At 48.4% G+C, this 16,168-nt stretch overlaps 1 protein-coding gene across 6 annotated transcripts in view; it reads right to left on the bottom strand.

Moving 5' to 3' along the window:
• Positions 1 to 16,168, bottom strand: part of GATA4 (GATA binding protein 4) — an 83,116-nt gene continuing 66,948 nt past the window's right edge. For 5 of the 6 annotated variants that reach the window (XM_004766074.3, XM_004766075.3, XM_004766076.3 and 2 more), the window contains 5 exons: positions 10,416 to 10,585; positions 8,897 to 9,022; positions 5,140 to 5,227; positions 3,336 to 3,484; positions 1 to 1,867 (listed from right to left, as the gene is read on the bottom strand). In XM_004766074.3, coding sequence (XP_004766131.2) covers positions 1,685 to 1,867; positions 3,336 to 3,484; positions 5,140 to 5,227; positions 8,897 to 9,022; positions 10,416 to 10,585 — 716 coding nt within the window. In that variant the 3' untranslated portion in view covers positions 1 to 1,684. The remainder of the gene's footprint in view (positions 1,868 to 3,335; positions 3,485 to 5,139; positions 5,228 to 8,896; positions 9,023 to 10,415; positions 10,586 to 16,168) is intronic. The other variant, XM_004766078.2, reaches the window with a different exon arrangement.

Here is a 16,168-nt window from a genome sequence, read left to right as displayed (position 1 = left end):
AAGAGGAGTACAGATGAATTTATTAGTTAAATACTGATTTTACAGCCATTCCACCTTAAGACAATGTTAACAGGTTTGTGGGTTAGGAAGGTACACGAGGGTGGCCTTCACGGAAGAAAGCGACGTAAATGATGATTAAAACAGAATCTTGGTTTAAAAATATTCTCTGCTACAGCCAGGAGGATTTGGGGGTTGGGAGCTGGGCCTCTGGGGGGAGAATGTAGGAAGGCCACAGTCAGCTATAGCTCTGCTGCTGAGGAGGCCCAGCAGAGAGGAGTCTCTGTGAGCCCCAGCATCACGGGCAGGAACAGCAACATGGACAGAAGAAGGCCAATTCCAGAAGAGCACAGGGCCGGAGGCTCCCTCAGGGCCCACCCTCGGTGTCTTCTCTGTCATCGTCTTTCCATCTGAGTTCGGTTTTGTTGTGTTTCCTTTGATGTTGCAACATCCCGAGCTGTTTGATTCCCGGACAAGAGACTCAGACTTCCTGCTGAGGAAAGGAAGTGGGTGCTGGAGCTCCACGCCCCTTGGATGAACTTGGCCTGCTGTCTGACCAAGAGGCACATCTCCACAGAACAAGAGCGGCACTGGCGAAATCCAAGTACAAGAGAGCCAGAATCCATGGAAAGCCTCTGCCCGGCCCAGGGGCTGGCCCCAGCCCCAGGGAGACGGTGTCTACCAGACATGCTCTCCGGAAGGATCTCAAGTCTTAGATGAGTGTTTGTCAAACTTGCTTTAGCAGCAGAACCTTTTTGTACTTCCTCAGACCCTGACTGTGGGTGACAGGGAAGAAGGATTTGGGGCACAGCTGAGGGGGAGGCTGCTGTGGCTAGACTGCCGAGCTCCTGTTTCGCAGAGCGAGACACCTGTTCAAGCTGAAGGGAGAGCTGAATCACTCAGCAGTGGAGGGATTTTTATTTTCAGAGGCCTTGGGGGGTGAGGAGAAGGGACTGGAGGTTTGAGCCGAGAGCCAGGGAAAGGAACTTGGGAGAGGTGAAGTTGCCAAGGTGTGATTCGGCCAAGGCACACCTTGCAGTGGGTGAAGCAGCCCTCTCCTCCGTGTCCCCATGAAGCATTCAGTGGCATCGGAGCCACAGCTGAGGCTTCCTGGGTCAAGATTTGGTACTGAGGAATGCAGGGGTGTGCCAAGCCTCAAGGGGGAGTGCTGGACAGAGGCAGCAGCAGCCTGGGGCTTGTTGTATCCACACACATGTCAAACAGGTGCCCTGGTTCAGGCTGGACCAGAGGTCCCAGCGCCTAGCCCCCTCCACCAACCCTCAGAACCCCAGTGCTGGGAACACCATGGAAAAACCACCATCTCCAGCCACGGTGGTGAAAGGGCAGGGCAAAAGGACATCGAGTCCCCTACGGGGGAGGGGTGGGCTGGAAAACAACAGAGAAGTCTCTTAGTCCACAGAAGGGGCTTAAATGTGCTCATGGTAAAGGGTGGGTTCTTCCAGGTCAGAGTCTGGGCTCTTCCCAGGAGTCCACCCTTGAAAGGCATCTGATATAATCCAACACCCACTTCCCCTAACCAATCTGTCAATTTCAAGTTTCTTCCCAGTTGTTCTTCTGGAGTCATTCTCCAACAGAACGGGCTGGCTCCTGGGGCCCCAGAGCCTCATCTCTGCCATCCTCCAAGTCCCAAGTCCATGCAGGAATCTGAGGAGGGAAGGAGGTGACATTATGCAGTGATTATGTCCCCATGACTGTCAGCCAAGGCCAGACTGTTCCAAGGGTCCTGCTTGGAGCTGGGCTGCGGTGACTGGCTGACAGAAGATGCGTAGCCTTGTGGGGAGAGCTTCAGGGCCGAGAGGACCGGGTGGATGGAGGGCCCGTGGCTGGACATCGCACTGACTGAGAACGTCTGTAAGCAAAAAGTATAAGATGAGCTCAATGGGATCATTCCTCAGGACTCAGGATGGGGAGGGTTTGGGCTGGGGAGGGGAGCCCCATGACACAGATGTCCCCAGGCTGGCTCCCCCGCCAGGAAAGGGATGAGGGGAGAGGACCCGAGGACAAGGTCAGGATAAGAAACCAAGCAGCACGTGTCTCGTTTTTCCAAAGCCCTGTGCCATGGGATGTGAAGGGTCTGTGTGATTCATTTGCTGCTTCTGAGCACTGGGACCCAGTAGAGGTGTGGATATTGTGGTTTCTCAGAAGTCTCTGATAGTTACATGAGACATTTTCCATGGTTTTATCACCATCGGATCTCCATACCCAGAAGGGGCTCCTGGCTCTCCTGGTTCTATGAGACCAGCTCCTTTACCTTGACAGTAAAAAGCTTTTTAGGATATAGCCTCCCTCAAGTGCACGTAGAGAACAGATCAGGACTAATAGGAAACAGTGACCAAGTGTGGGACTATCCTCATCCCAAACAGGGGAACCAAAGAGGGAAGGGGTTGGGGAGTAGGAATGCCATCATATTCGAAAGAGGGAAATGACAGTATTGCTGACCCATCTTCAGGACACACATTTGAGGCCGGAGCTGTAGCTGACCCTCATTAAATGGCACCCTGCCCACGACCTCCACACCAAACCTCCGTGCCCACCCACCCTGCCCCTTGTAGTTTCCACACCTTTGCCCATGCCAGGAGGGTCATCTTCCTTCCTCTCCCCCTGTTAAAATCTATCCATCCTGAGGCCCCTGGGTGGCTCAGTCATTAAGCATCTGCCTTCCACTCAGGTTATGATCCCAGAGTCCTGGGATCGAGTCCCGGCATCGGCATTGGGATTCCTGCTCAGTGGAGAGTCTGCTTCTCCCTCTGCCCCTCCCCCAGACTTGTGCTCTCTCTTGCGCTTGTTCTCGCTCTCTCAAATAAATAAATAAAATCTTAAAAAAACATCTATCCATCCTTCAAGGTGAAGGCCAAACCACCTCTCACTTAGGAGACAGCCTGCCCAGAAAGCCCATGTGCCACCTTACACAGCCCGCTACAGTCATATGGCCATCCCTCAAGGCACACAGCCTGACTCAGGTTGTGGGTTGTATCCCAATGTGTCCCTTCGCATTCCCTGTATCCAAAGGTCCCAGCATGGAGGAGCTACTCAACATTTGTGCGTCATAGCTGTGTGCCCAAATCATCCTAACTTGACCAGATGTGTTAAAATAGACCCTCATAAAAAAAAAATTAAAAATTAAAAAAAATAATAGACCCTCATGCAGACAACCCCTAGCCTCAGTGGGGCCCCAAGGCCACCAAGCAGCTCCTGCTGCCACCTGCTGGGGCCCAGCTACAGCTCCCGTGTTCCAGTGCTGACCCAGACACCTGGTCCTTGGCGGTGTACCACTGTCCCACCTGCGGTCCTATCCCCCTGCCTGGGGAAGGGGGTACCTGGGACATGGAGCTGCTGTGCCCGTAGTGGGACGACAGCCCGGGCTCTGTCTTGATGGGACGCATCTCTTCGCTGCTGCTGGTGGCTGCGTTGCTGGAGTTGCTGGAGGCGCTGCTGGCGGGAGGAAGGCTCTCACCACCCGAGGGACCTAGAATAAGGCCGAGTCAGGACACCCAGACCAGGGGCAGAGGCAAACGGATGGCAGTCCTTGGAGACAGCCAGGGTAGGTCCATGCTAATGGCGTTATTTATAGCTGCCAGGGAGGGAGGCAGGGTCCTTCATGAGTGCTGGGCAGCGGTTGTCAAATGGGACCCATGAAAATACCAGAATGTCAAGGGAACTTTCTCAAGGGACAGGCACACCACCCTGGATTCCATACCCTTGAGACCACATTTGTCTCAGGATTCAAAAGTGTCTGGTATTAAAATCCATAACTGTATGTTCTATATGTTACATTCTATATGTTATATATGTTATATTCTATAACATAACTGTATGTTATAGAATGCTTCCAGTGGTGCCGGAGGCAACATCCCTTAATGAAATACATTCACGGTTCTGCAGCAAAAGATGTGAATCTCCACACATGAGATAAATAAAGGCAATAAATAGTGGAATCTGTTCACATGAGGTTTTGCTGCCTAACCTGGCTCCCTGGATCTGGTATTTCGAAGATGGGGCTGTTCCCCTGAACTAAATGATTGCTCTCCCTGTCCCTGCGGCATATAAGGTGATGACGTTCCCCAGGACATGGTGCTGTACTTCTATGACAGTACGGATACAGGCAGAGAGGCAGAGGGCCACTGGGGTGAGACATGGAAAATTCTAGGGAGACTTACTGCCCGAAGGGGTAAGTGCTGTGGAATTTGGGAAAGGAGAACTTTGGCTATGGTCTCAGCAGTGGAAAGGGGAAATCTATCTGTTTGTCATGCCTTAGATTAAAAGATAAAGTTCCCATCGGATCAGCTGATTTACTTTCTATGCAGTATTTTACTTTCTATGGCAGTATTTACTGATTTACTTTTCTATGCAGATTTACTTTCTATGGCAGTATTTCCCATGAAAACTTTAATTGGGTAGCAGTGTTGAAGAGGGAGCACTCTTGATAGAAACATGAGTTGTCCTCACTCTTCACCTAGAAACTGAGATGGTAAAGTGGTACCTGCGACAGAATATGGACCCGGAAGTGTAAAAACTTGGGGTTTAATTCCAGGTCTACCCACGCACAAATGTGTGACTCTAGCTAAGTTACTAACCTCTCTGCGCCTCAGTTTGCTCAGGAGTAAAATGGGGATAATGAGTCATATGGGGAACTTTAAGGACCAATGAACTACTAATGGTGAAACAGCTTTCTAAAATGCTAGGTACTGCATGATGTTAACTGTGCATTGGCTTACAAATCAAGGTTTACTAATGGGGTCCTGTTTTCTTAGATCCCAGTTATCTCAAGGAGAACATAAAGGAACCAAGCTCTTGAATGGCCAGCTGCAGCACAGAAGATGGAGCGAAAAGTAGTGTTCTTTTCTGTTTCTGGCCCCCAACTGGTCCAGCTGGACCACTAGTGCCTTTGCAACTGGCAGTCATCACGCACCTTGAATTGAGCCTGCTTTAAAAGCACCCCAGATGTTGCATGGTGATGCTACTTCTCCCTGAGTTATCATTCTGTCCTGAATAGTGGGGGCTGCACAATGCTCTCATGTCTCCCTAGCCTGGGCTGGCCCACCCAGCCAAGAAAACCTGGTTTTCACATACTCCGGGGGCTACGGAGTTAGTCATACAATTACACATAATTCTTTTCCTCACCTGCCGGTGTCTTAGATTTATTAAGATTCTTGGGCTTCCGTTTTCTGGTCTGAATCCCCTCTTTCCGCATTGCAAGAGGCCTTGGGACCTAGAGGGTTACAAGTCAATATATATGGTTTTCCACTTATACATGATCTGCTACAGTATTTAAACATGCACACACACTATGAGAAGGCAACATCTAAGCAATTCCTCTACCAACCTTGGGGCTGGGAATAGGTAAGTCAGCCCCCGGCACACCTGGAGAAAGGAATCAAATATGTACTGAGCTCCTATACTACGTGCTGTGTTCCACTCACCTAGAGAAATAGAGGCGTAAAGATACCATTCCTTCCCTCCAGAGTTTCAGTTGACTGGGAAAGACAGACAAGCAGGAAACAACCAAACTCATAGGTGGTGTGGGAGAATGGAGAAGAAACACTAAACTGTGTTCCCAGCTGGGGAGGAGGGGAAGTGGTACATGACCATATTAATGAAGGCTTCACTCAGGAGGTGATGCCTAAGTTGTGAGAGGTCGGCAAGTAGACAAGGGGCAGGCATTTCAGGCAGCAGGAACAGTTTCTGCAAAAACCTTTAGTTTATCAGCAAAATCAGGACACAATGAAAAGGACAAGGGGGGTGCTATTAATAATTATGCCGAGAAAATAGGCAGACACTGGGCCAGCCCCCGTGAATTGAGAGTTCAAGTCACTCTACTTAGAGCAGTTCAGCACTGCATTAAGTCTGGTTGGAGCCAAATGTGGTCTTTCCGTGGGGAGCAACAAGAGATCATGTTGGGGAGACTGCCCTGTGGCCAGGTCCTGAGATAAACTGTCCATGGACAACACTTTTATTGCACTGACTTCTCATAAACAAGCAGTGACTGTCAAGTGTCATGCTCTTGAACCACGCACAGGTGCCTAGACAACAGTCTGGGGAAGAGAATTGTTAGATCATCTTTCAAGTATTTTTAAATAGCATGCCTTCCCCATATTTGGTTTCTTAGGCCAGGTCAACCAAATCTTTTAACTCCTGGTCTGTGCTTGTCTCCTGGATGGGACTCATAAAGGCTATGCCTGAAATACTGAATGAAAAGTAATTACCCACTTCAGAGATTAAACATGGAATGGTTAAGGGGTGCCTGGGTGGCTCAGTGGGTTAAAGCCTCTGCCTTCGGCTCAGGTCATGATCCCAGGGTCCTGGGATGGAGCCCCACATCGGGCTCTCTGCTCAGCAGGGAGTCTGCTTTCTCCTCTCTCTCTCTGCCTGCCTCTCTTCCTACTTGTGATCTCTGTCAAATAAATAAATAAAACCTTAAAAAAAAATGGAATGGTTAAGAGAATTACTGCCGGTTAGGTGAACCTGAACCTGCCTCCTGGTCAACTGAGAGCTGGATCCAACAGTATTCCCACCTTTAGAGGAAAGTGTCCTCTCTTCTCTCTAGCCCCCCACCCTGACTTTGGCCCACTTGAAGCCCATCCTGACCTCAGAAGAATATAGCCCTCATGTTTATCCCCACCAACCTCAATACTTTTAAAAAAAATTGTGTAAAATACACATAACATAAAATCTATCATCTCAACCCTTTCTAGTAGTGTTAAGGATATTCACAATGTCATACAACCATCACCACTGTCTCTCTCCAGATCATTTCTCATCTTGAAAACTGAAACTCTGTCCTCATTAAACACAAACTTGCTATTTCCCCGTCTGCCAGCCCCTGGCAGCCCTTATTCTACTTTCTGTCTCTATGAGTTTGATTAGTCTGGGTACCTCGTGGAAGTAGAATCACATGAAACTTGTCCGTTTGTGACTGACTTCTTTCACTTAGCATGATGACTTCAAGGTTCATCCACCTGGTACTGTGTATCCGGACATATGTCCCTTTAAAGGCTGACTGGTAATCCATTGCATGGACAGACCACATTGTGCTTACCCAACTGTGGACACTTGGGTTGCTTTCACCTTTGGCTATTGTGAATAATGCTACTGTGGACATGAGGACATGCATAGCTGTTCAAGGCTCTGCTTTCCATTCTTTTTGGATCTATACCCAGAAGTGGGATTGCAGGGTCATATGCTAATTCTATTTTTTAATTTTTTAAGGACAAAATCTTTTTAATACCTGCATAATATTCCTTTCCCCATTTCTTCTACCATTCCCCTATTGAAGAACATGAGTTTCTTCAACCATTTCCCTACTGAAGGTTTTTTCCCTCCATTCTCTCTATCAAAGTGACTCAACAAACATCCTTGATAAACTTTTCTGCAGAAAGAAGTATATTTTCTTATGACTGGTCTTAACTATATTTTGGCTATTTTTTTCTTTCTCACTAACAAGAAAACATGGTACACATCTCATGATGAGCACTGAATAACGTACAGAATTGTTGGATCACTGGGGCACCTGGGTGGTGCAGTGGGTTAAGTGTCTGACTCTTGGTTTTGGCTCAAGTCATGACCTCAGGGTTGTGAGATTGAGCCCTGTGTTGGCGCAGGCTCCCTGCCCAGCACAGGGTCTGCTTTAATACTCTCTCCCTTTCCCTCTACCCCTCCTCTCCCTCAAATAAACTAAAAAAAACCCAAACCCGTTGAATCACTATACTGCACACCTGAAACTAAAATAGTACCATATGTTAACTACACTGGAATTAAAACTAAAAAACTAATTTAAAAAAAGAAAGAAAACTAATTTAAAAAAAAGAAAGAAAACTTCCCTCTGTTATCAATCCTGTCCTGTGGGGCAACTGGAGGACCGGCCTCTTATGTTTCTTACACTTGAAAACATCTGCCAACATGTACGCACACATACAGATCTACACATGTATGTACATGTGTGCACATCCATGCATCCATCTGTATCTGTCTGTGTTTAACACACCCACACCCCCATAGTATGGGAGCATAGTATGTATATTACTTTGCAGTATGCTTTTTTGTTACTCCAAGTCAAGATACATGGCTCTAATTTGGTATTTCTTTAAATTTCTGTACAATATTCCCCAACATAGTATTGCCGCAATCTAATCAACCATTCCTTTATGATGCTTTAAAATGGTTTCTAGTTTTTGCCAGTACAAATACTGCAGCAGTCAACAGTTCAAACATCATTACATACTGATTCTTTTATTGTTTTATAGGCCAGTTTCCCAAAGGCAGAGCTGCTGGTCAAAAGATACATGTGTTTTTTATCCTTAATAAGTACTGCCAGGGACACCTGGGTGGCTCAGTTCATGGGCATCAGACTCCTGATTTCTGCTCAGGTCATGATCTCAGGGTCCTGGGATCAAGCGCCACATTGGGCTCCTTGCTCAGCAGGAGAGTCTGCTTCTCCCTCTCCCTCTGTCTGCCACTCCCCCTGCTTGAGTGTTCTCTGTGTGTGTGTGTATCAAATAAGCAAAATCTTAAAAAAAAAAAAAAAAGTTACTTTGAGGGAAATTTCCCCATGAACACTTGCAGTAAGAGTCACATGCCAATCAATTCCATAAGAGAGCAATCCTCTAAATCTACACCAGCCTTTGACCACGCTGGCTCCAGAGCTCGGACTCCCAGCTTCTAGGAATGTGGGAGTAAATGTCTGTTGTATACAGGCCACTGGGTCTGCGGTGCTTATGGCAGCCCACACGGTCCAAGACAGCCTGTAAGTTTCCTTCCAAATCTCAGTGTCTTGGCAGAGAGGGCAACAATGACGTCATGTCTGCAAGTGGGAGGACCAGTGAGAGCTAGGGGATGGGACCCCCGGTGCGGCTGGGGGGCGGGGGCGGGATGGGCTACTCACGCCATGGAGCTTCATGTAGAGGCCGCAGGCATTGCACACCGGCTCACCCTCGGCGTTGCGGCGCCACAGCGTGGTGGTGGTGGTCTGGCAGTTGGCACAGGACAGGCCCACCCGGCGGGAAGCCGACTGCAACAGAGAAGCAGACCCTTCATGTCCAAGCGGAAGGCCCGCTGCTGCTTTTACGTCAGGGGGAGCCCCGAGGGGCTGTCCCGCCCTGAGTGGGTGGCGAGGTCATCAAGCAGAGCCCTGAAGAACCTCCGAGCAGCTGAAGGACCGGTTTCTCCCCTCACGTTAGCTCCTCCTGGCTGGGAGCGGGGTAGAACAGGGACTTCAGCGGCAGGCGGACAGTGAATTCTAATCCTCACTGGCATTAGTGGCATATCAGTCATTTCTCAGGCAGGGCCCTGAGGCAGAAAAGCTTTCCTCAAAAGTAGAATAAATGTGAGGAAGAATTACTGCATTACTGCATTCAAGTGTCATCAGGGGCTGGATGGGCCTTGGGACCCCAAGAAAGTTAACCGTCAGGGCTTAACCCCTCTGTTCCTCCCTCCCTAATATACATGAAGCCTAGCTTGTGTTGGCCCAAATCAAATTATACTAGAAAAGACCACAGAGCCAAGAACCAAAAACCCCATTACAAACCTTCCCAGCTGTAGGGCCCAGCACACTCTGCTTAATCTCCCCCTCTGCTTTGGGTTTTATTAACTCCTCAGCTGAAAACAGGGTAAGGAAGAGTTCCCCTTCCTTGTGGGGTTGATGTGAAAACAGGAGATGTCCAAGGCAAGGCTGGACTGGGAACCAGGAAGCCCGGACTCTGGTTCCAGATGGGAGACTCGGTATTCCTGTGACCGTGGGCGAGGCTGTTGGCTGTGCTGAGCCTCACTTTTCACTTCTGCATAACGAAGGGCTTAAACTAGACGGTCTGGAACATCCTAGCTACTGGAGCTAACTCTAAAGATATCAGAAATTACTGCGTTGCCACCCACCCACACCTTCTTTTTTAAAGATGACCTGAGAGGCACCTGGGGGGCTCAGTCGGTTAAGTTTCTGCCTATGGCTCAGGTCACGATCCCGGAATCCCAAGATCAAGCCCTGCCTTGTGGGGCTCCCTGCTCAGTGGGGTGTCTGCTCCTCCCTCTCCCTCTGCCCCTCCCCCTGCTTGTGCTCAATCTCTCTCAAATAAATAAATAAAATCTTTTGTAAAAACGTATGTCCAGGGGCGCCTGGGTGGCTCAGTGGGTTAAACCGCTGCCTTCGGCTCAGGTCATGATCTCAGGGCCCTGGGATCGAGTCCCGCATTGGGCTCTCTGCTCAGCAGGGAGCCTGCTTCCTCCTTCTCTCTGCCTACTTGTGATCTCTCTCTGTCAAATAAATAAATAAAATCTTTAAAAAAACAAACAAACAAACTTAAGTCCAAAGTTCAGACCCTGGGAATTTCCCACCAAGCGTGAGCCCCGCTGCCAGGTGCCGAGAGAGGGAATGACTAGGGGACTTGAGCCTAGTTGGGGTCCGTGCTTACCAGCCGGCGCTGGGGCTTGATCAGGGGCCGGTTGATGCCATTCATCTTGTGGTAGAGGCCGCAGGCGTTGCAGAGGTAATGCCCCGTCCCGTCGCGCCTCCAGAGCGGGGTGGACATGGCCCCACAGTTGACACACTCCCTGCCTTCCGAGAAGTCATCAAACATATCTACTGGGTGGAAAAGAAGATGGAGGATTAATTCTTTCTGTTTGTGCCCAGAAAACTTGACATCGGAGAATCCAGAGGCCGAGGACATGATGCCCTCTCCTTGCAAGGAGTACAAGGAGGATCAGGTGGGGGGGGGCTCCATTTTCTGGGCTCGGACCTCAAGCACTGGAGGCTCAGCTCACAGGACTGTCAGGGGAAGTAGACAGTTGTACTCTGGGCATCGCAGGCAATCGCAGCAAGGCTCTCCCTGGTCACGAGGAAAGGAAGACTCGGCCAGCGACCACCAGCAGCCTGCATTTTTGTCCCTCTCTCTTCTTCAGAGCCCCTAGCCCTGAGGTTCTCACCCAACGCTGAATTCCACCCAGACCTTTCTCCTCTCTTTTTTCCCTTCAAAATTCAGATTCCTTTTCGCTTTCAATAAAAATATTTTATTTTATTTTAATTATTAAAAAAACAAACAAACAAAAGATTTGCTCCATAAAATTTAGAAATTAAAATGTGTAAAGAAAATACAAATGGGGGCGCCTGGGTGGCTCAGGCATGAAGCCTCTGCCTTGGGCTCAGGTCATGATCCCAGGGTCCTGGGATCAAGCCCCACCTCAGGCTCTCTGCTCAGCGGGAAGGCTGCTTCTCCCTCTCCCACTCCCCCTGCTTGTGTTCCCTCTCTTGCTGTGTTTCTCTCTGTCAAATAAAAAAAAAAAGAAAATATAAATGATATGTAATCCTCTGATTCCAAGATCACCAGTGTTATTAACCTTTTGTTCTATTCTAACCTTTGCAATACTTCATGTCTTGACACATACTTTGCCTAGTCGAGGTCAAGCTACATAATTTTGAGCCTATTTATTTCACATGATACCAAGGTATTTTTCCCAAATTAGAAATTTTTCATCAACTCATTTCAGCATAGTACGGAATCCCATCATACCAATGTGCCATCCTTCGTTATCATTAAACTTTTATTTAATCTCTACCCAGTTTCTGCTCATTTTGTGTACAATTCTTAGCATTTCTGCCTATTCCTTAGTAATTCTACTCCTAGGGGAGTCTCCTAAGGAATTAACCAAAGGGACTACATTTTTGGAAAGTTTTCAAAATTTTCAAACTTCCCTGCAAAAAAGGCTGTGATTCATTTTCACTCATTTTTGTCATTTCAGTGCATCTGTATGATATGCTGTATCAGAGTTTGACAGATTTTTCTGCTTCTTGGTCCATAAAATATAGGTCCATATTGCAAGCAACAGTGACTTAGGGTCACTCACTTCCCTGGACACACTGCCACCACTCTCAGTCTCCTACACTCACTCACCCCCCCCAACTCTATTGTCCAGGTCTACTGAGTTTTACAATTGACAAATTTCACTCATGCCCATTGCAGTTGCCCTGCTGAGATAGGCTGGGCCAGGTTTCTTATTCTGTATGATCTGTACAAAGCCTGGCTCAGAAGTTCCAGAAATCTCCCTGACTCCATATACACCGCTTCCTATTTTGAAGAATATTTTATATTCCACCCATATTTTCTGTCCCTAAATGCAGCTACCCTGGAAATTGGACCATTCTTGTCCTAATACCAGAGGCAAGAGTGGATTCCTCTCTCACAACAGGGCGGGGGATACTTGGAGAGGAGGGGTTTTAAGAGCTCTCCCTCCACCAGGACCTAGCACTGGATTTTAAGGTCACACATTCTCCTAGTACTGTGGCCCAGTTACTTGCTGTAAGGGAACGTGGGCTGAAGAAGAGGATGGTGGGGGGCCCTCCCTCAACTCTGGGTACACAAACAGTCATTTGCACCTGCAAACAAGTAGCTGTGTGTCCACACCGAGTCAACAATGTGCAGGTGTGAGGGGCTATTTGTTCAGGCCAGGGAGCTGAGCACACACCGGTCACAAACGAGGCTATTTTTGCACCTGGGTCACACTGAGAACACTCCAGCAAGGTCACCTGCTTTCAGAGCCGCATACAAAACAAGTCCCGTCCGAGTTTGCTGCTCTGAGCCAGGGTGAGGCAAGGAATGAGCCCACACACCACCCTCGCCACCATCATAGCCACCTCCACCTCCACCTCCAAACCCGCAAGTGCTGCCCTTGCCGGGAGCCAGTCAACCCTGTTCACCCGGAGTTCACAGAAGGACCTTAGAGCAAGGAGAGGCACTTACTTGCAAGGTCGTCCTTTGGATGGGTGTTTGCAATGAACACTAGATGGCACTCCAGCCTCAAAATTGAACCAATACATGGTCTTCCAGCCTAAATCGTGCTTGGGGATGGAGGACTGTTTCAGATCATTTTCCCAGGCCAAAGCTAATGCAACCCTCCTGTTCCGTTGGGTTTTTGTTTGTTTGTTTGTTTGTTTGGTTGGTTGGTTGGTTTTGTTTCTGTTTTTTTTTTAATTATGGAAAGGTTTAAACACACTCAAAAGTGGACAGGATGAACTCTTATTTAATCATCATCCAGTCTCCAACAATTTGTGGCCAGTCTTTTCCCATGGATCTCTCCACCCTCTTTCCTCCGTCCTGAATAACTGAAGGAAACCCCAGACGCTCTACCATTTCATTCATAAATATTCCAGTATGTAGGTCTCACAGATAAAGAATCACACTCTCCTCCTCTTAAAGATAGCAAACCAGGGGTCGCTGGGTGGCTCAGCCGGTCACGCATCTGCCTCTTGGGGTCCTGGAATCAAGCCCCGCATTGGGCTCCCTGCTCAGTGGGGAGTCTGCTTCTCCCTCTGCCCCTCCTCCCTCCTCATGCTCTCTCTTAAGTCTCAAATAAATTAATAAAACCTTTTTGAAAATACCTTTTAAAAAAAGAGAGAGACAAATCAGCTTCTTTCCCATGTTCTGGTTTATCTCAAGAAGACCCTAGAGACAAAAACCTCATAATCTGGTCCTCTTTTGGAGGGGAAAGCTCCTCTTCTCTTCACACTTCTGGTTTTATATGCAGGGGCAGAATCTCATCGAAGAAGCCATCCTGGCAATTACAGGTTTCTCTGCTACTTACTGGCCTTATTGAAACCCCGACACAAAGGTTTGCCTTAGAAACTCCTTCACACTTGCCTCACAGAATAGGTTACATTCAAGGCAATTATTTTACTGGCCAGGAAAAGGCCCTGGAGGTTGGCAAATATGTATTTGTCACTAACAAATATTTACTGAGCATCTGCTATTAAAGCACTCTGATAGATGTCCCAAAAGCTAAGAGGGAAACTTATTCTCAGAAGGCTAATAACCGAGTTGGGCAAATTGGGCCAAAATACCAATAATGAGTTAATAATAAGGCTCAACTCATTTTCAGAACCCACCTTAACCAAGCTGGGATTTGTATGGCAGATGTTTCTTGTCTAGGGTGGGAAGTGCAGAAGTCAGACCCATATTAAAGGGTCTGCTGTGAATGACAGTAGCCAAAGGAAAAAATGGGATAGGAGGTCAAGGCCATGGTTCCTCAAGGCACCCTGTCAGATGTACCCAGTCTCTCTACAGTCAACTACCCCTCCAAATCTACAGAAGTTTCCATGTTTTCTATCAGAAAGGCTTGCCATCCAACCTACTCAACAACATGTTACAGAAGTTTAAATGATTATTACAAAGACAGGGTAACAATCGAGGAAAATGTTTAGCCCTCACCTTAAATGAAAAGGGCAACGCATAAACTGCTAGGCCCACCCTGATGGCAGGTAAGGCCCCCAGGGAGGAGGGGGTTTTTGGTAGACTAGCTATTATAAAGTGGTCTTTTCTTTCTTAAAAATGCCATTCTGGAATGCCATAGTTGCCTCTTTAAAAAAAAAAAATCTGATAAAAAATTAAAACAAAAACAAAGACTTTTGATCACCTTAAGCAGCTCCCAGTCCGCTATGGGGGGACTATTTTCCTCTTTTGCATCATACACATACACCCCTACCCTGGACAGAAGAAAGGGGAGTACAAACCCTGCTGCTTAGCAGCCAGGCTGCCAGAAGTGGGAGGTAATAGGCAGTGAGCCCCAGCGGCAGGAACATCCTCCAGTGTGAACCCTGGTAACCATCATCTCTTATGCCTTCATTAGAAACATGCTGGGTGGAGCTTCCCAAAGGGCAAGTGGGCAGGGGCCCGGAAACAAGTTTCTCTGCCTGATTTCTAAGGGTGCAGCTGTGACCTTCACTTATGAAAGCCCTACCTTTCCATTGCTGGGCATCATAGGAATGGGTCCAGCCACTTAGAAGGCAGTGGGAACCCGACACTCTCGGAAATGGGTCAGCATTACCCCATCTCCGAGGACAGACTTGTAATAATAGTTGTAAAGTACTTTGCAAATAAGAGGAAAAACTCGCAACAATGGCTGTAAAGTGCTTTGTAAACACCAAATGAGATAACAGTGATGGATTATTGTTAGGTTTGGAGGGGTGGAGAGGTAGTTGGAAGACCCAGGACAAATCTTGGTGCTGGATTTTTGCAGGGGGAGGGGAGAGATAAAAGAGCTAGGAGATTGGGGAATCTGACCTTTCCGCAAAGCAAAGCACAGGGTGGGGGCCATGCGGGCTCAGAATGTAAATTGTGTACCACTCTCAGACCTGGCCAACTTGGAGACTTGCAGAAGAGAAGGAATGGCAGCACACGGCTGACGGCGTATCCCTGTGAGGCCACAAGGCTGCTGCTCATGGGAAGTTGTAATGTATGACATTTAGCGATCAGACACACAAAGTGAACTGAAAATGGGGATCAAACACCTCACCTCCATCCATGAGCCACTTAGGAAAACACTGTTTTTAAAGAAGGAAGCAAACACAGCCTGATTTCTGAGGCATCCGATTTCGTAGGGACGTTCCTAAGAATTATGGCAGATTACTTCTACCCAAGTGCCTGCAAAGAAAAATGTGGGCCAGGAGGTTGAAGGATCCCACCCCTGACCTCCCCACAGAGAAGTGACGCAATCAAAGGCAAGACTCCGACCTCTCCCCTGACCTGCTCCATCCATCTTGGGGAACCCACCCACAGGCAGGGCTAACAAGCAAGTCAGGGCAGGGGAAGGAGGAGTTCGGCTGCCTCCATTTTGACCTCACACTTTTCAGGTGGGTTCTTCTCTCCAGCCTGTCTCTGGGCTCAGACGGAAAGACGGAAGACCTGAAGGGCAAAGCATCCCATGCTGGGAATCAAAACTAGCCCCTTTCATAAGGAGGAGTACCCCCAGGCCAGCAAGATCCTGACCCTGACGGTGCCGGGACAATGATGGCTTTGACTCTCCCTGTCCCGTTGCACGCACCCACCCATGTTGGCCCCCTCCCCATTTTCCTTACCTAAACCTGAGAGTATTTTCTGAGCCTTTGAGACAGTCTTTGAGATGCCAGTCCACTGTTTCTTGCTGTCAGCCTCACCCAAATAAATGCCCTTCTGTTTTACCACCACTCCATCTCTCTGCCTTTGGATTCTGTCTGTGGGGCGTGGCTGGACCTGGTCTGTGCGGGGGGGGGGGGGGGGGGGGGCGGGGCAGAGCAAAGGTACAAGAGCACCCCTGCGCCCCGGCTACACCGGGAGAAGGAAAGGAGTATGAGGGAGAGGAGAAAAGGAGGAGAAAGAAGGGAAAGGAGTCAGAGGCCAGGGTCATGCTTAGCAACATC

The sequence above is a fragment of the Mustela putorius genome, unplaced genomic scaffold (genome assembly GCF_011764305.1).
Source record: "Mustela putorius furo isolate JIRA1106 unplaced genomic scaffold, ASM1176430v1.1 tig00000242_pilon_pilon_pilon, whole genome shotgun sequence".
Lineage (NCBI taxonomy): Eukaryota > Metazoa > Chordata > Mammalia > Carnivora > Mustelidae > Mustela > Mustela putorius.
This window is presented reverse-complemented; position numbering and strand designations above follow the sequence as displayed.